At 32.2% G+C, this 19917-nt stretch overlaps 5 protein-coding genes across 5 annotated transcripts; 4 read left to right on the forward strand and 1 right to left on the reverse strand.

Annotated features, from left to right (window-relative positions):
• Nucleotides 1-3860: 3860 nt before the first annotated feature.
• On the forward strand, nucleotides 3861-5654 carry ASH1 (DNA-binding transcription repressor ASH1; the record flags this gene model as incomplete). Its single annotated transcript, XM_003684259.1, has 1 exon — nucleotides 3861-5654. The coding sequence occupies one exon, from the start codon at nucleotides 3861-3863 to the stop codon at nucleotides 5652-5654; it is 1794 nt and encodes a 597-aa protein (XP_003684307.1).
• Nucleotides 5655-7181: 1527 nt separating this feature from the next.
• Nucleotides 7182-8558, forward strand: SPE1 (ornithine decarboxylase SPE1; the record flags this gene model as incomplete). Its single annotated transcript, XM_003684260.1, has 1 exon — nucleotides 7182-8558. The coding sequence occupies one exon, from the start codon at nucleotides 7182-7184 to the stop codon at nucleotides 8556-8558; it is 1377 nt and encodes a 458-aa protein (XP_003684308.1).
• Nucleotides 8559-9010: 452 nt separating this feature from the next.
• LOT5 (Lot5p) lies at nucleotides 9011-9913 on the forward strand (the record flags this gene model as incomplete). The annotated part of the gene is made up of 1 exon (XM_003684261.1): nucleotides 9011-9913. One exon carries the CDS (start codon nucleotides 9011-9013, stop codon nucleotides 9911-9913), a length of 903 nt encoding a protein of 300 aa, XP_003684309.1.
• A 2168-nt stretch (nucleotides 9914-12081) lies between these two features.
• Nucleotides 12082-18324, forward strand: FAS1 (tetrafunctional fatty acid synthase subunit FAS1; the record flags this gene model as incomplete). Its single annotated transcript, XM_003684262.1, has 1 exon — nucleotides 12082-18324. The coding sequence occupies one exon, from the start codon at nucleotides 12082-12084 to the stop codon at nucleotides 18322-18324; it is 6243 nt and encodes a 2080-aa protein (XP_003684310.1).
• Nucleotides 18325-18470: 146 nt separating this feature from the next.
• BER1 (Ber1p) lies at nucleotides 18471-19292 on the reverse strand (the record flags this gene model as incomplete). Its single annotated transcript, XM_003684263.1, has 1 exon — nucleotides 18471-19292. One exon carries the CDS (start codon nucleotides 19290-19292, stop codon nucleotides 18471-18473), a length of 822 nt encoding a protein of 273 aa, XP_003684311.1.
• Nucleotides 19293-19917: the final 625 nt, after the last annotated feature.

The following is a 19917-nucleotide window of genomic DNA, read 5'->3' on the forward strand; positions in this document are numbered from 1 at the left end:
ATGATTCAACTATTTTTGTGCAGTAATTGTTGTGATAGTAGTAACATATGGTGAGAAAATCCAATAAAATCGTCTATGTTTTTTTGTTTGGTTGACGATTTTTAGCAATTTATCAATTATAAGTTGCGTAATCTGCTGATCATTCTAATGGATAGTGAAGTAAATCTTAAGTATTGGAGTAAGTCAGTTGTATTTTCTTTGTTGCTACGAAATTGTAAAAGAATAGGTATTTCCACGGACACTATTTACCGTTGTAACTAGGAGTTCTCAACTAACACAGTAAATCTCTTTCAATTTCTTTTAGTTTTTTGGTTTCTTGACTTCAACATTCTTTTGTCCGAGAAAGTGGAGTATTTCAAAGTTAGTAGAAAATTATTCAGACTTGCGTAGGACATTAAAGGGAACAAAAAAAAGAAAAAAAGAAAAAAAACATTCGAAAAAATCAACAAACAACAAATTATTTGAAGATTCCTTCGGTGCTATTTAGTAAATAGACTTACATAAGTTTTGGGAATATCGAGCCAAAAACGTATTAAATAGTTAAAGGACAGGGAAAATCTTACAATATTAAATTATATTCAATTGGGGCGTAGTTCTCGTTGGAGTGCCAAATAACAGTAAACGGGAAACTGTTGTTTTCTTTTGCTTTCATTCAATCATACAGTTTTTAACGTAGGATCTGCAATGCAGCCTAAGAAAAAGAAAAGTGAAAAAGGTTAACCTGTATTTAAATGAGGCAGTGGAAGGATTGAGCACCTGTGCGTATATTTTACTAATTGTCCAATTGTTCCAACAAACATGTCTCATGATGGTAAGAAAATCAGGTATCTATAAAATTGTTGAATTTTGGAGGTTTTAGTTTCCTCTGTGTTGTATGGCTTATGGAACTATTTCAATGCACAATGTTTTCAAAGTTTGGTTCTGCATCCATCCACAGTGATACTGTCCTTACCCTGAAGAGTGTATGTAAGTTAACTGAATAAAATATAAAATTCAACAAAAATAAAAATCTTTATTGCACAACATGTGATCTCACGAATTATTGATTTCAACAACGTTAATTCTCTCTACTAGTAAAATGAAAAATCATATGCACAATTGAGATCTTTTTTTTTAACTAACTCGAAACAGGTAAATATTAAGAGATATGCTAATATAGGTCGTAGTGTGATTCCTACGTGGAACAGATATGTGTCAAAAAGTTATTATCTGCAATACTAATATCAAAACTAACAATATGTTGGGTTTGATTAACTATCACGAACACATTATACATAGTATTTAGAAAATGCGAACGCGTATTATTAAGAGAAAGGTAGTTGATTAAGGGATTCCATCTAATAAAACAATATGATTATTTTCTAAATTAGGTAAATTAATCATTAGATCTACTCTCTTTAGAGTAAATAAAACGAAATATACAGCTGTTGACTTACCATATTAAGATACAATAAATATTTTTTTGCTTTGTTGTTATTTGATTTTACCATAATGGGAAATGTAATTGAAAACCTCTAAAATAAGGTAATAAGTATTAAAATAGTTAGAAGAGGGTCTCTCCAAATTACTTCTCCTGCCATCCCCATTTAATTATCAAATAACATATATAACGAAAACTTGACCTCATACATTTTGACAAGGGGCTTACTCGATTGTAATGATTTAGCAAGTTGTCTGCTCAAACATATGAATATATTACATGATACTAATTTTTTTAATAATCTATCAGCTGACAATGGATTATATTTAAAAAATGGAGGGGGAGGATCGGAAGTTGTGACATCACACCGTCATTTTTCCTTTGGTGATTGTATAAATGTGACTTATTTAAAAAATGAAAAGTGGAGATTTAGATGATGTAATTATACTTGCCTGTTTAATTTTGTACTTCATCCGGGAATCCTTCAAGAGATTTCCATTCATTAATTCATGTTAAACATGAGGGATAAGAAAGGGCATTTGATGTTGATTAACTTGGAGTTTTCACTATATACATATATTTTGTTTTAAACGAAAGGGATGGAGCATTACATTCTTTGTTCACCTGATGGTATTCATAAAAAAATAGGAACAATAGTGGACCGAACAATAATTTGTTGAGTAAAACGAGTTTATTGCATATAAAAAGTACCCTGTTTCAAATAAAATAAATAAGTTATTGAAGGCCTGTATATACTCTTGAAACGTTACTCAAAATTAATTCAACTGAACTTGCTTTATACAAAATGAGTTTAAGTATTTTCCATCTGTCTATCTCTGTTTTGTTTTTTGAGCATGAGATCTTAGAGAATGGGGAAAGCCTTTAGAGCAGATGCATAGCCCATGATGTTCATGAATCATGACTGCTAATCTTTATGATATCTCATAATATTTACTTGACAATTACTTTGTGTTAACGGTTAGCGTAGTTCTGCTATATCTTGCGAGGAGAAGAAAGATGGAGCTCGGGTTCTGTTAAAACACACCTTGATGATGAAGCTGACTAATAAATAAGATTTAGTTATCAGTGAAATAAGATCTAAGGGGTTCAGGAGTATATTGTCGGATAACATTTAGTTATTGGCTGTAAAGGATAAGGGCGCAACAAGAGTATTCCCGCAATATTGAGACAGAAACATATAAAAGGGTTTAGGTTTCAGTTTCTGTTATAGATAGTTTATATAGTTTAGTTAGAGATCTAAAGTAAAAGACTAGACGTGAACTGGTGGTATTTTGATGGGTATTGTTTGTATTTACACTGTTATTTTGTACAGTATGGACTCTTTATGTCAACGCTTTGTGTACGTTTATTTTTACTTGGTTATCTGAAGCTATTTAACAAAATAGTCCTACTGCAAAAATTATATTTTTATTTAGCCTCAAAACTGACCTCCACAATGTGTTAGCTGGTAACCGCAACTGGGTTACTAGTTAGTGTCATATTAGTAGAACATCAATAGTTGCACATCGAATGTTCCAACTATAAAAATTCAAACTTGCAACTAAATATTTTTCAAACTAACCTATTTTTAACATAAAAATGTTCTTCAGACTAGCCATTTAATTATTACCTTGCATAATGAACATTTCATTGCCCTATGACGTTTATCCGTTATGGTTCAAAAAATAACAATATGAATCATTGCATGTATGTTGCTGTGTTCTGTTTCCTTAATTTTATCCATTTTCACTCTTAGATCTATATCCAAATCCTAAAATGGAAATGCAATTTACACTTTTTAGGTAAAAACAATGATCTGAGCATTACCGTTTTCAGTAATTTTATGACAATTATACATTCCGTTCGGGTCTTTTTTACCAAAAAAACACATAATTGAAAAGAGATGGCTGGTCTCGGCATCAAAAAAACTGATTTTAATAAAAAAAAAAAAACCAAGCTCATCTTGTAAAATTATGTACGGGCAGATCTACGAGATTTCCTATTTTATTCGAAAATTTAAACCAAGCAAACTTTATTACTAAAGGTCTAATATGGTATAATTCCATAGGTCATGATTCAATAATATCGTATCTCTTCGAGATACGTCAGTGAATTAAAAAGTTGCATCTGATCTGTAAGGGTAGTTGAAATAATAATATCTTATATATTTCAAGATCAAATATTTTGAAGGAATCAATGTTTCAGATAATTTTTTAAGTAACAGTTTATTTTATATATAAAGAAAATCAAACTTTGATAAATAGTGAAAGAATAACCAAATTTCTTGTTAGTCCACTCGTAATGTACAATTGATTTTTTAAACTTCCATCTATACTCTAAAGGTTCCCTAATTTGTTAAGAACTATAATTGTAAACTATTTTATAACTTAAAGAATAAATCTCCCAAAAAAACTTAGAGTTTCATTTTCTAAAACTTAACATGTCTACATTGATGAATCAATATTCCATGAGTAAACTCAATCCTGCTGGTCCAGGATTTAATGAACGAGGAGCAAATGCTTCGATTGCATCGTCTCCAGGAGGCTCTACGTCAGCAGACAGAAAGCATTCCTTTGGGTTCGATGATTTATTAACTGCAGGCAATATCGGTTTAAATAATCTAACCACTTCTCCACAAGCAAAATCACATTCAGCACCTGCTTCCATATATTCACTATCAAATTCATTTTTGAATAATCACAAATGTGATAATGGGTATTCTTTAAATGTCAATTTTTCCGCATTAGAAAACTTTAAAAATAACTTGGAACTACCTCCTTTAAGACATTTAAGATTACTTCCTGATCCAAGAATACAAGAATATGCTTATAATTATCCAGATACTTCTGAAAATACGCCAACTTGGAAGAAAAATTTAGTTGCTTGGTGTAAACAAAAAAATTACCAAGATTATGTTAAAATTGTAAATGAAACATCTTTTGCTAGATTTTCATCGACTCAAACGATTCCAAGTGTATTAAAACCATTTGATGCTTTCCAAAATTTAACAAACAATCCAAATACTTATGCTGATCTAGGCCCTGTGACTCCACCTATGAGTCCGAATATTAAAAAACTAGATGTACCAACTCATAGAAAAAGAAGGCAAAGCATCACTAAACCTACTGACACTGAGACTGAAGTTACAGGGAATGTCTTTAATCCAGTAATTAGTCCAAAATTAATTCAACTTGTTAAAACACAATATCTAGAAATGTCTGATAATAAAAAAAATGTTAATACTGGAAATAACAAAATTGAGCGCAACCTAGCAGCCGATTATAATAAACATTCCCAAAGACATAAGAAAACTAACAGTTTTAAAGCCAAACAATTAAAACAATTGCTAGATAATAGAGATTTACTAAATAATACCGGGGCTACAGTGACGAAACTAACAGGTATCGATTTTGATAAAGCAAGAAGAAGATCAAACAATTTGGATAGAGTAGAGAAGCCAATTTTAAAAGAAACTGCATCAAATCATTCATTGAATAAACCACGTTCTAGGTCACTTTCATTGTCGAGAAAGGCACGTCCAACTATTTCGCCAACAAGGAATCTGGTGATGAAAGTTGACAATTATCAAAATAGAGGAAGTAGGGGTAGCAGTGGTACTGTGACTCCTAGATCATCTTCCCCGATTAGAACTAGTCCAATTACGCCCCCTCAAAATATATTGAAATATCGTAAATTCAATATGGACTCACCACCAAAGGTCTCTGGTTACAATGAAACATATACATTAGGAGATGTTGTACTAACGGATAAACGAGGTAACGAAACAGCAGCAGCAACAACAATAACAACAACAACTAGCTCATTAAATGTTAAACATAAAAGTAAATCAGTGACACCTAGAAAGAGATCCAATGGCAGTCCACAACACATGCATATCAGGAAATGTTTATCATGTAATTCTAGTGATTCACCATGCTGGAGACCATCCTGGTCAAGTAAGAAACATGATCAGCTATGCAATTCTTGTGGTTTACGATTACAAAAAACCCGTACAAGATGTTTAACTGATTCATGCAAAAAAATTCCAACTAAGAGTGAATTAACTATCATGAAAACCAATGGTATGATTAAGGAAACTTTGAATAATGGTGAAGTAGTAGAAGGATACAGATGTTTATTTTGTAATGGAGTTGCAGAAACTGTAACTGCTCTCCAATCTCCAACCTTCCCAAAAAAAATCTGGATCCCTGTGAACCGATCTCTCCTAAAATGACGACTAATGATCAAGTAAGTTTAACGCTAAAAGTTAATAAGGGAACTGGATCAAATAAATACATTACAACAAACTCATCATCACCTTGGGGACCTTCTTATGAAAATAGCTCACAATCAGTAATAACATTCAAGAAATAATAATAGTAATAAAAAAAAATGGGAATTAGGAATATGAAGAATGTAGTATCTACTATAGTTAGTAAACGTAATTAAATAAATTTATGGACATTCATTGATAATAATAATAATTAATTTTTAACTTTTTTTTTCTTCCCTGTGTTCATTGAGTCCAACGCTCTCACCGAAAAAGGGTAACATGGAAACTATACATTTAATTATTCAGGAAAACAAAATCGGCTAAACTATTTAGTACATCAATCAAGCGAATACCTGTATACACAGATATATCAATATATATTTATATATTAAATAGTATATAACCGAAGCTTTGATTTTGTGACGCTAAGAGAACTCAAAGATATCCAACAATTCAATGACATCTATAATGCCTATTCATGCCAGAATCAGTTTCTATATATTTATTTACCCTACTATACACATTTAGTTTATTTAGTTAATTCAGTTAATTTGCTCTTGTACAATATAGCTATTATATTCATTAGAGTACCATGAACTTTCTGAAACTTCTCATTCATAATTCTGAAAACATCTCTTCTATATATTATCGTCAATAAAAAAACATTACTGTAAGAACAGGTGGACATTGAGCACAAAGGAAATCCTCAAACGGCTCGGGTCCTTCCTATTTTCATTTTTTAAAGTGAACACGCACGCAATAAAGACATTGTTCCCTTCATTTCTTAGAACGAAGGCAGAACTTCCCTTCCTACATTCGCCCCACCCCACTTCACCATTACTATCACCACCACCACCACTTTGCAAGAGATTTTTCACTTAGTTAACAAAATTGGAAGAAACAGAGACAAAAATAGTTTTTCCAATTTTTATTGTACCATTTTTTTTGTTTTAATTTTTTCAGTTTTTATTCTCTACTGCAAAGCTTAGTTGTGGACAAGATATTTGATAATGGGAAGACTAAGAAACGTTTAGTAAATGAATGCATGCAACAAAGTATATTGGCTCATTTTGCCTTTCATCTGACGGTAACTAAAGCTCAATTCGAGAACAATGAAACTGACCGTCTTTACAGAGACAAAATTTTTTTTTTCTGTTTTCTAAATTATCTTTCTTCGGTTCTCCCTACCTTTAGACATGTAATGTTATTTAGTTTCTATTATTAATTTATATGATTTAAAGATAGCCAATTATTTCGATTATTTTCTATTCCTCACTTAGTATTATTTGTGATTGTCATCTTTATATATATATATATATATATATAGAACAAGTATTTAAATTGCATATTAATCATTCCAATCGTTTAATTTATTTTAAAAAAATATTATCTTGTATCTCCAATATTCTTTCTCAGTTGAACAAGAACACATCTACTTTTGCTACTATTTTAATATTGGATAAAGTTCTATAAAATCGGGTTTTAATAATGAATGTCGAATTTGGTCAAGTTTTAAGTTCTTCTTCTACATTGGTGGAACTAGGCAAAGTTTCTAATGTTAAAGTCGTTGAAGATGTTACATCAACAAACATTTCTAATGGAAACAATGGCTTACCACATGAACCTGCTCATGATTTGATTTTTAAAGCTTTGAAGACAAGAATTGAATCTATTAATCAGGAAACTTGCGAACCTGGTGAGGAGAATTCTTTTTTCATCTGTGATTTAGGTGAATTGGAAAAACTATACATCAATTGGCAAAAAGAATTACCAATGGTTAAACCATACTACGCAGTGAAATGTAATCCAAATCCAAAAATATTACTGAAATTAAAAGAACTAGGGTTGAATTTTGATTGTGCATCTAAATCTGAAATTGAAACAATCTTATCAATGGGTGTTGATCCAAGCAGAATCATTTATGCAAACCCATGCAAGGCTTCATCTTTCGTTAGATATGCACAGGATAAAAAAGTCATGAAATCAACTTTTGATAATGTTGATGAATTATATAAAATTAAGAAATTCCATCCAGATTCTGAGTTGTTGATACGGATCTCCACGGATGATTCAACTGCTCAATGCAGATTATCAACTAAATATGGTTGTGATTTAGCCGACGTCGAGAGCTTACTGGAAAAAGTTAAAGAATTGCAATTAAACTTAGTCGGTGTCGCATTCCATGTTGGTTCAGGTGCATGCGATTTCACAAGTATTCACACAGCTGTTAAAGATTCAAAATTTGTCTTTAATAAAGCAAAGGAAATGAACTTACCTGAATTGAAATACCTAGACATCGGTGGTGGTTTTCAATTCGAGACTTTTAGTGAATCTACTAAGACTGTTCGTGTAGCTTTAGATGAATTTTTCAAAGAAGAAATTAAAACTAAAAAAATAGAAGTCCTTGCCGAACCAGGTAGATATTTTGCTTCAACTGCATTGACTTTGGCTTCTCATGTCATTGCAAAGAGGACCATTGCTGATAATGAATCCATGTTATACACAAACGATGGCGTTTATGGTAACATGAACTGTATCTTATTCGACCATCAAGAACCAGTACCACGCATCTTGTACCATAACAATGATTTCAAATATTATGAATTCGATTCAACTTCGAAGTCACTACCAGTTATCGGAGGCCAAAAGAAATATCCTCAAAAGGTTTCAATATGGGGACCAACTTGTGATGGCTTGGATTGTATTACAAAAGAATATTATTTAAAGTACAATTTAGAAGTAGGGGACTGGCTATATTTCCCAAACTTGGGTGCATACAGCTCCACCGCAGCAACTACATTTAACGGTTTCCAACAACATTCAGATTTCATTTACATTAACTCCATAGAAGATAAACTACTATAACAACAATAATGTGAATCCTTGAAAACCGGGATTGAAACCAAAAAATATTAAAAGTATTAAACAAGAGAAATATCATCATCGATATATTATATATTTATATTTTATATGTATTTTTAATCTAATAATAACAGGTAGCATCAGGTAACTAATGGTAGAGAAATATTTATGTTATTGTCATAGTTTCTCTTCGTCCTTAAACGTAGTCATTATGGAATATGATTAAGAACACTCTCCAAAGTGATTGTGCTGCCTGCATTTTTTTCACGTGACAAAAGACTCAAAATGGTTTTTGATTCAGCTTAATAAGAATGAAAAATATAAAATGTTCAATAAATTTCAATAACTTATATCAATATTAATAAAGGGAAGCGTTAATAAGTAACCAAACTACAGGATAAAAGTGGAGAGAGAGTACTGAACTATAAAAATATCCAGGTCTTTGAATATTCTGTATGCTTTCAAATAAAATTAAAGCTGCATCAGAAGCAGTAATAAGGCCGTCAGCTGAGAATGTTCTGCCGTTAAACCAATATATTAACACTCAGCCCAGGCTCTTAGGTGAGAATCAACAATTGAAGATATCCGATGATATGATTATATTATTTGGTGGTGGAAGAGACTTTAAACTCAGTGTTTGGGGTTACAAAGGTGCTGAAGCCACAGAAAAAGTCATCGACAATGTCGAATTATTTATCTTGAATAAATGCATTATAATTTGGTTAAAAAATTTAGATAAGGGCATAGAGATCAAATACACTGGTGTTATATACCATGGTGCCAATAAGATAAATGATAATACTTCTAGAGAGGGCCATAAACTTGAATTATTAATAACTGTTATAAGGGACGATTTATTAAATAGTTATTTCCCCACGAACGATACCGAAGAAGACTTGGAAAATTCTGTGAATGACTTCACAATGGATAGCATTGAGTTTAAACTTACACCCAAACATTCAACGTATGATAGATTTTATAGTGATGAGGTTGAAACATTATTCACATTCAATAATTTTGGCAGCAACAGAGGCGATGACATGGTAATTAATTGTAATAAAGCATTAGAAAAATGCCTTGAACTGAGCGGTAATGAGTTTAATAGATTTGGAAATCCTATTGCTGAAGACAGTGAAGAAGAGCTTGACCAAGAAGAAGTCGAACAAGCAAATCCGAACACTGCTGTGATGGGGTTTAATGAAACCATCAACACATATTATAGCAGTGGAAATGCCGACGATCTAGATAATGATTATATATTAAAGAGTACTGTTGTTGAAAATGACACCGACGCGGGTATGTCAATGCAGTTTTATAATAGTTCCAGTTTGGTCACCCAGAAAAGAAGTTTCCAATGATATATCATAAATGTTGAATAAACTCAAAACTAGAATAGCACCAACCCACCCTCCAAAAGCATCATGTGTTGAGAACATTCGACTCAACTAATCAAAAATTGAGAGATTGTTGAACTGAACTCCAAGAAACGGTCAAAATAACACAAGTAAAAGTAGGTTAACAGGAGTGTTTATTATTATTACTACTACAACCACTATTACTTTCCCCAGTTGAATCAAGAATGTGTTTTAGTATCCAATCAAGAAATCTAAAATTCAATAGCGTAAAGAGAGACTATCAACAAATAGATACAACGTGTGTAAGAATCAACAAAAATGACATAATCGAGATTCATCTTCCTATTCTATCTTTTTCTGATTTAAATCAGAACAACCAATTATTCCGATCCATTAATGACCTGTCACAATGATTGATGTAATCAGTCTAATGACTAAACATAGCTTTAAATAGCTGTCACTTTACATAATTCATAAATAATCAACTATATACGAAAGAAAGGTAATCAAAATAAGATATAATGACATCACATATTATTCCCACAATACATATAATAGTAATAACAAACAGGAAATTCATTTTTTCTTTTTTCTTTTTTTTTATTATTTTCCTCTTTTAACGCATGGAAACATTACTACTTTAGGAAACCATTCCATGATATAAAAGAGATAATGGTTATTTTTTGAAAAAAAAGCCAAAACATGCATTACTTGTCAGCGGTTTCTTGCAGTATTTGTAGTGCCAACAATTTCAACCAAACATTGTCTAATACTTTATTAGCTGGTGACTATAAGGTATGGACCTGGCAATCTTACCCTTTTTTGTTGGTATTCTTCATTGCATCTGGCCAATAAGATATTAACAATAATGAATTATAGTCACTTCAACAAAACTTGAAATACATAGAATTTGATGATACTTGAAATACATCTTCCAACAAAGACCAAAGATCGAACTACTCTCATTCATTATATGTATCAAGGTTAAGTAACTATCTATATGATTTTACCCACGATTGACGTTCACATACTATATACATAACTATTTCTACTGGCATCTTCCCACTAGCAATGGCATCAAAGCCGAAAGAGGCTTAGTGCTGTTATTTACTATCTTTGCGTTTATAAGTCCTACTTTTTCTTCTAAACGTCTATATATCTATTCAGCATCTTCTTTTTAACTTTGAAATGTTATTGTTGTTCTTAGTTGCATCCTACTTACCACATTGGAACTCTTGATACCGTAACAAACCTACAAACGACTAAATTGTTTTCTATTTTTACTCAGGAAAGCATCGGACGCTACTATTTGTCAGATGAAACCATCGCATAAAGATTATTTTCAATTCAGTCTTTTTCTTTTGTTGTCTGTTTCCTGCACTTATTGCTCGAGGTATATCTCTCTCTCTCTCGCTCTACTCTACAACGGTCAAACCAAGTCAACGATACTCTTTTATATCCATTTTTACAAAGCAAGCATGATGCAAGAAAGAAACCTTAGTAGGACACGTAATTGTTAGGAGATAAATAACACGCATCGTAGGTGTTTCTTCCATTTAATTCAATGCAAAGATACCCGTAAATAAATGCCCTCTTATTAACGAGTTTTGTTGTAGAAACAGCGATGAAAAGCACAAATGAACCAAAACATTTATTCAAAGTAACTAGTTTGGAATTGTATATTCAAACGTTTCTTCGCTCCTCTTGACAGTTTTTATAGCTTTGGTTTATTTCTTTTTTTCCAATGTATTTATTCTTCTGATGAACATTTTCAACTTACAACAAATTGATCGACTATTACAATTTATCTCAAGTTAATGAAAATAATCTATATTGTTCAGTTGAATTTTCAACAATTGTTATTGTTAATGGCATCACTTACAATCATGTTTCAGTTCGTATGGAGTTTTCTATAAACTTATCAATTAATTATCTTATTCGAACTTAATTGAGTTTCAATCTTTCATTTTAATACACACACACACACATATATATATAAACAGTTATATCTTGTGATACCGGTGAATTGTCTAATAATCATTTATTTGTTGTTACTGCACAATTATAAAAAATCACCAACCTAAGGTATTGTACGATATTATATATATATTTGCATCTTTTTATCAAGATAAATTAATATCGAGTAAATACTCCATATCATTGCCCCGAAAATGAGTGTTTCTACAAGACCTTTGACTTTATCTCATGGTTCAATAGAGCATATTTTATCAATCCCAACTGATATTTATTTCGTTGCATCTCAATTACAAGATCAATTCCAAAAATATTTACCTCAACCAACTGAAACTTTTGATTTAGATGACGAACCATCTTCTAATGTTGAATTATTAGCAAAATTTTTGGGCTATATTTCAAATTTTATAGATATTGAAAATGAACATAATCTAGAAAATATCCCTAAACCAAATAATGAAATACAAGTTGAACAATTTAAAATTGTGTTGAGTGTTTGTTTAACTGAATTTGAAAATACTTTCTTACATGGTAACGATATTCATGCATTAGCCGCTAAGTTACTAATAAACAATAACATTAATGCATTCGATGTAAATGATTCTATGGATAAAAATATTGAGCAAAAAAACGAAGAATCAGCTACCCAAACTACTCACGCTAAAATTAACGAATTGATTAAAAATTATATTAATGCAAGAATTGTCACAAACAAACCATTTACAAAATCAAATTCCTTATTATTCAAATCTGCAAAGGAAAACATTGCCCAAATCACCGCTATCTTTGGTGGTCAAGGTAATACTGATGATTATTTCGAGGAATTAAGAGAATTATACGAAACTTATAACGTATTAATTGTCGACGTGATTGAATTTGCTGCTGATACACTTGGCGAATTAACAAAATCAACTACCGAAACTGAAAAAGTCTATACACAAGGTTTTAACATTTTGGATTGGTTGAAAAATCCATCTCAAACCCCTGATGTCGATTATCTTCTATACATCCCAGTTTCATGTCCATTGATTGGTGTCATTCAGTTAGTTCACTTTGCTTTGACTGCTAGATTATTGGGGTTTACTCCAGGTGAGATGAAATCCTATTTTAAAGGTGCCACTGGTCATTCTCAAGGTTTGGTCACCGCTGTGGCAATTGCTGAAGCAGACTCATGGGAATCATTTTTTGAATCTGCTAGAAAAGCTATTTCATTATTATTTTTCATTGGTGTTCGTTGTCACTTAACTTACCCAAATACCTCACTACCGCCATCTATCTTAGAAGATTCAGTTGAAACTGGTGAAGGTACCCCATCTCCAATGTTAGCCGTTTCTAATTTGACCAAAGAACAAGTTCAAGAATTTATAGATAAAACCAATTTACATTTACCAGAAGAAAAACATATCAATATATCACTTATCAATGGTGCTAGAAACTTGGTCGTTTCCGGTCCACCACAATCCTTGTACGGTTTGAATTTAACTTTGAGAAAAGCTAAAGCTCCAGCTGGACTTGATCAATCAAGAATTCCTTATTCAGAAAGAAAATTGAAAATATCTAATCGTTTCTTACCTGTATCATCTCCATTCCACTCAAAGTTACTATCAAGTGCTGGTTCATTGATTGCTCAAGATTTAGCTAGAAACAAAATCGAGTTCAATAGTGCCAACCTATCAATTCCTGTGTTTGATACATACGATGGTGCTGATCTAAGAAATTTCAACGGTTCAATTACTAGTAGAATTACGGAGTGTATCATTACATTACCTGTAAACTGGGAAGAAGCTACCAAGGCTCATGCAACTCATATTCTAGATTTTGGCCCAGGGGGCGCTTCGGGTTTGGGTGTTTTAACGCACCGTAACAAAGATGGTACCGGTGTTCGTGTTATCATCGCAGGTTCTTTAAATAACAATATTGACGATGAATATGGTTTTAAACAAGAAATTTTTGATATCAGTGAAACTGGATTTAAAATGAATCCAAATTGGTTGAAGGAGTACCACCCTACTTTAGTTAAGAATAAGAATGGTAAAATTTATGTAAAAACCAAATATTCAAGCTTATTGGGTAGAGCTCCTTTACTTGTTCCTGGTATGACACCAACTACTGTTTCACCAGAACTTGTTGCTGCAACAATTAACGCTGGCTATACTATCGAATTGGCTGGTGGTGGTTACTTTTCTCCAGAACACATGACGGCAGCTATTGATTCAGTTATTTCCCAAATCAAAGACGGATACAGTTTAGGTATTAATTTAATTTACGTCAATCCAAGAATGCTTCAATGGGGTATTCCATTAATCAAAGACTTAAGAGAAAAAGGTTATCCAATCCAATACGTTGCAATTGGTGCAGGTGTCCCATCCTTGGAAGTTGCTTCTGAATATATTGAAACATTGAACTTAACTCATTTAGATTTGAAACCTGGTTCAATTGATGCTATTAGTCAAGTCATAAATATTGCCAACGCCTACCCTAATTTCCCAATTGTCTTACAATGGACAGGTGGTAGAGGCGGTGGCCATCATTCTTATGAGGATTTCCATGCTCCAATGTTACAGATGTATTCTAAGTTAAGAAGATATAAAAACATTATTTTAGTTGTTGGTTCTGGTTTTGGTTCCGCAGAGGATACTTATCCATATTTAACTGGTGAATGGTCTACAAAATTTGACTACCCACCAATGCCATTTGATGGTTTCTTATTTGGTTCAAGAGTTATGATTGCTAAAGAAGCGAAGACATCTCCAGCTGCAAAGAAATTGATTACAGAATGCCCTGGTGTCGATGATTCTAATTGGCAAAACACTTACAAGAAACCAACCGGTGGTATCATTACAGTTCGTTCAGAAATGGGTGAACCAATCCACAAGATTGCCACACGTTGTGTTATTTTCTGGAAAGAAATGGATGATACTATTTTTAATTTACCTAAAAATAAACTACAAGCTGCTTTAGATGCCAAGAAAGATTATATTATCTCTAAATTGAATGCTGACACACAAAAGCCATGGTTTGCTACAGTAAATAATGAGGTTAAGGATCTAACTACTATGACCTACTTAGAAGTTGCTAATAGACTAGTAGAGTTAATGTATATTAAGTCTACTAAAAGTTGGATAGACCCAACTCTAAGAAAATTTGCTGGTGACTTTTTACGTCGCATTGAAGAACGTTTCACAAAAGTAAAGACTTTATCAATGATTCAATCTTATACTGTATTAGAAGAGCCAGATAAAATTGTGGGCGAGGTTTTCCAAAAATACCCAGCTGCAAAGTCTCAATTTTTGCATGCTGAGGATATCGATCACTTCTTAAATATGTGTCAAAATCCTGTTCAAAAACCGGTTCCATTTGTTCCAATTTTAGATCATAGATTTGAATTCTTTTTCAAAAAAGATTCATTATGGCAATCCGAACATTTAGAAGCGGTAGTTGATGAAGATGTAGAAAGAACTTGTATTTTACATGGTCCTGTTGCTGCTAAATCTACTAAGATTGTTGACGAACCAATAAAAGATATTTTAGATAACATTCACAATGGTCATATTGAAAAATTATTGAAAGATTATTACTCAAATGATGTTTCAAAAATACCTGCTGTAGAATATTTTGGTGGAGATGATTTAGTCGCTGAACCATGCACAGAAAATTCCTTAGAAATGTCATCATCTAAATTAACTAATGTGGATAATTGGTTTAGTACCTTAGCTGGTTCGGAAAATAATTGGCGCTCTGCATTTTTCAGTGTTGTAAACTTTACACAAGGTTCTGTATTTGTACCAAACCCTGCTAGAAAAGTTTTTATGCCTTCGAAACACATGAAGGTTGAAATTGAAAATATTAATAATTCCGAAAAGACTGTCGTTAAATTATGGGAAAAAGTACAAGGTGAAATGAAATTAACTGCTACATTGAAATTGGTTGAAGAAAGCTTAATTCAATTCGACTTAATTGAAAATAGAACCATGGATGGCAATCCTGTTTCTTTATCTTTGTTATACAATTACAACCCAGATAACGGTTTCACTCCAATTTCTGAGGTAATGGATGACAGAAATACTCGTATCAAAGAATTTTACTGGAAATTATGGTTGGACGAACCTTTCAATTTAGATTTTGACCCAAGATCTGTTATTGAGGGTAAAGAATTCACAATTACCAAAGAAGCTGTATCCTCATTTACTCATGCCATCGGTAATAATTGTGAGGATTTTGTTGCCAGATCTGGAAGAAAAGTTCTTGCACCAATGGATTTTGCAATTGTTATCGGATGGAGAGCTATCATTAAAGCAATTTTTCCAAAAAATGTAGACGGTGACTTATTAAAATTAGTTCATTTATCAAATGCTTATAAAATGGTCCCAGGCGCTAAAGCTCTTCAAGAAGGTGATGTTATATCTACTTCTGCAATTATTAAATCTATTGTAAACCAACCAACTGGTAAGGTTGTCGAGGTTGTAGGTACTTTAAGTAGACAAGGTTCTCCTGTTATGGAGGTAACATCTTCCTTCTTTTACAGAGGTAACTATACTGATTTTGAAAACACTTTCAAGAACACAACTGAACCGGTATATAAGGTTAACATTTTGTCGGCAAAAGATATCGCCGTTTTACGTTCAAAAGAATGGTTCCAATTAGACGATGAAGATCTTGATTTAAACAACAAAGTTTTAACATTCAAGGTTTCTACCGAAGTGAATTTCAAAACTGCCACAGTTTACTCTTCTATAAAATGTCATGGTTCTATTTCAATGGAATTACCAACCAGGGAAAAAATAGAAATCGGGCAGGTGGATTACGAAGCGTCTGAATCTTATGGTAATCCTGTTATTGATTATCTGAAAAGAAATGGTACGACTTTGGAACATAAGGTTAGTTTAGAAAACGCTATTCCAATCGCTGTGTTGGATTCTCAATCACCAAGTACCAATGAACCATATGGTAGAGTATCAGGTGATTTAAATCCAATTCATGTTTCTCGTCACTTTGCAAGTTATGCAAACTTGCCAGGCACTATTACTCATGGTATGTATTCCTCTGCTGCTGTTCGTGCTCTGATCGAAAATTGGGCAGCTGATAGTATTTCTTCAAGAGTTCGTGGCTACAGTTGTGACTTTGTCGCAATGGTTTTACCAAATACTCCTTTGAAGACACATATCCAACATGTAGGTATGATAAATGGCCGAAAGTTGATAAAGTTTGAAACAAAGAATGATAATGATGTTGTTGTTTTATCAGGTGAAGCCGAAATTGAACAACCTGTTTCTACATTTGTTTTTACTGGTCAAGGTTCACAAGAGCAAGGTATGGGTATGGATTTATACAATAAATCTGAGATTGCAAAAGATGTCTGGAATAGAGCTGATGTTCATTTCAAGAAAACATATGGTTTTTCTATCTTAGATATTGTTAAGAACAATCCAAAGGAATTAACAGTTTACTTTGGTGGTGAAGAAGGTAGAAAAATCAGAAAAAATTACACAGAGATGATTTTTGAAACAATAGTAGATGATACTGTTAAAACGGAGAAAATTTTCAAAGAAATTGATGAAAAAACAAATTCGTTCACCTTCAAGTCTCCAACCGGTTTACTTTCCGCCACTCAATTTACTCAACCTGCTTTAACATTAATGGAAAAGGCTTCTTACGAAGATTTGAGATCCAAGGGTTTAATTCCTACCAACGCCGCTTTTGCTGGTCATTCGTTGGGTGAATATGCTGCGTTAGCTTCATTAGCAGATATTATGTCTATAGAATCATTAGTTGATGTTGTGTTTTACAGGGGTATGACAATGCAAGTTGCTGTTCCAAGAGATGAAGCTGGTAGATCTAACTATGGTATGATTGCTGTTAATCCTAGTAGAGTATCTCCTACATTCTCACAAGATGCATTGCAATTTGTGGTTGAAAAGGTTGGTAAAAGAACCGATTGGTTGGTTGAAATCGTCAATTATAATGTTGAAACCCAACAATATGTGGCTGCTGGTGACTTGAGAGCTTTGGACACCTTAACCAACGTCTTAAACTTCATTAAGATCCAAAAGATTGAGATAGATAAGTTGCAAGAATCAATGAGCTTGGAGGAAGTTGAGGCAAATCTATTTGAAATCGTTGATAATATATCAAAGAAATCATTAGCAAAGCCTCAACCAATTGAGTTAGAGAGAGGTTTCGCTTGCATTCCATTACGTGGTATTTCTGTTCCATTCCATTCATCATACTTAAGAAATGGTGTCAAACCTTTCAAGAATTTCTTGGAAAAGAATATCTTGAAAGAAAATGTGAAGACTGATAGATTAATTGGTAAATATATTCCTAATTTAACTGCCAAGCCATTCCAGATTACAAAAGAGTACTTTCAAGATGTTTATGATCTAACAGGCTCCGAAAGAATCAAAGCTATTATTGATAATTGGGAACAATATGAAAAATGATCATCTTTTTGATAATTCTTAAGTTAAATAATTTGATTTTGTTGAGTATTATATGTTTATAGTTTATTTTGTACTTTCTATTCAATATAATAAAGTAAATGTCATTATTCGTAATTATATAGTGATTATATAATATATAGATGTTATTAGTCAATAATATGAAGTGTCAGATCTGAGAATGAGTTTATCCACGGTTTATTATTTAAAAGCAGTCCATCGTTAAATTTACTTTCAAATCTGCAATTGTTAAAGTAAGATTCGATCAAAGAATAATCAAAGCTACATTGACTGACGGCCAATTTCTTCTTTCTGCCTCTTTTTTTCTTACTTGATTCGAATCTGGTAAAACCATCTTCCTGGATTTTCTTATCTTGAATCACCCCACTGTTACCACTAACACTTGAATTTGAAGTCAATATATATACTAATTTAGCTATGACAGGGTATTTATCATAAAGCTGAGCCTTCGTATATCTATCAGAGTGTTCTATTAAATTGTTAGCTAGCCATATTTTAGGATGTTCATTTTTAATAACATTCTCAGTTAAATCCAATGGTGCATGCGGTAGGTAGTATATTGTAGAGTCTGTGAAATTACTCCATTGTGGTGGATTTTCGTCAATCGTCCAATTGATTCCATTCTTTCCAATGTATTCTATATCATCGTTGGTAAATACAGGGTCATAGATTGAAACTTTTAATTGTTTTCCATTTTCATGCTCAATTTTCTCTATTATCTCTAATAATAATGCAAATTGGTACCTAGCTGGAATTTCTTCATGAAAGCTTCCGAGAGCTAAACACCTGATTCTATCAATTCCTTTATATTTTTCACACAATATATCTACCAATTCAGTGAAAAATTCAGATTCTCTAATTATTTGTCTAAATTTTATCAGATCACCATTAAACGTATCCAATCTATTCTTAATTTTTTTACCAACTTTCTTAAAATCATCCTGGGACATTATATATATAGATTTCCAAAATCTATATTGTATTGTTACTGGACCCTTTTATAACACTTGATGTGATTTAAATGTATCTTCGATGCCTAGTTTTCGTACCCCAGCTTATGAATGCTTGAATTTTTCGAACACTTGTATTATTAGTGCAGTTCCATAAGATAAAGTTAGAACTTAGTTTTAACTTATAGTCATGATCATCTTTTTAACTCTGTTCAAACTATTTTACCTTGTGTTTCTCCGGTGATTTCTCTTCTTTTATTTTGCTTAACTATCATAATTTTTGACGCTTTTTGCCTTCAAAGTCATATATCAAAATTTTTCAATATTTTGAAAATTTCTCGATGACTTTGAATAGTTTAAGACCAAAAATTTTCAAAAATTTTATTGGTAAAAATTGGATATAACTAGAGATAAAAAATTGTAATTCAGATCTTAATTATAGGATTATAAGTGTTTAACATATTAGCGAGTGGACCTGCTTTATAATGTAGTTTTGTTTTCTTGTTCTTGTTTATATTTTAGAGAATCATCTTTCGAGTAAATTGAGAGATCCATAATATCGTATTGAACAGGTTAATTTCTGTGAACAGAGAATAACTCCTTTTTTTTTATAAACTCGATAGGC

Source organism: Tetrapisispora phaffii, chromosome 2, assembly GCF_000236905.1.
Source record: "Tetrapisispora phaffii CBS 4417 chromosome 2, complete genome".
In the NCBI taxonomy this organism is placed as follows: Eukaryota; Fungi; Ascomycota; class Saccharomycetes; order Saccharomycetales; family Saccharomycetaceae; genus Tetrapisispora; species Tetrapisispora phaffii.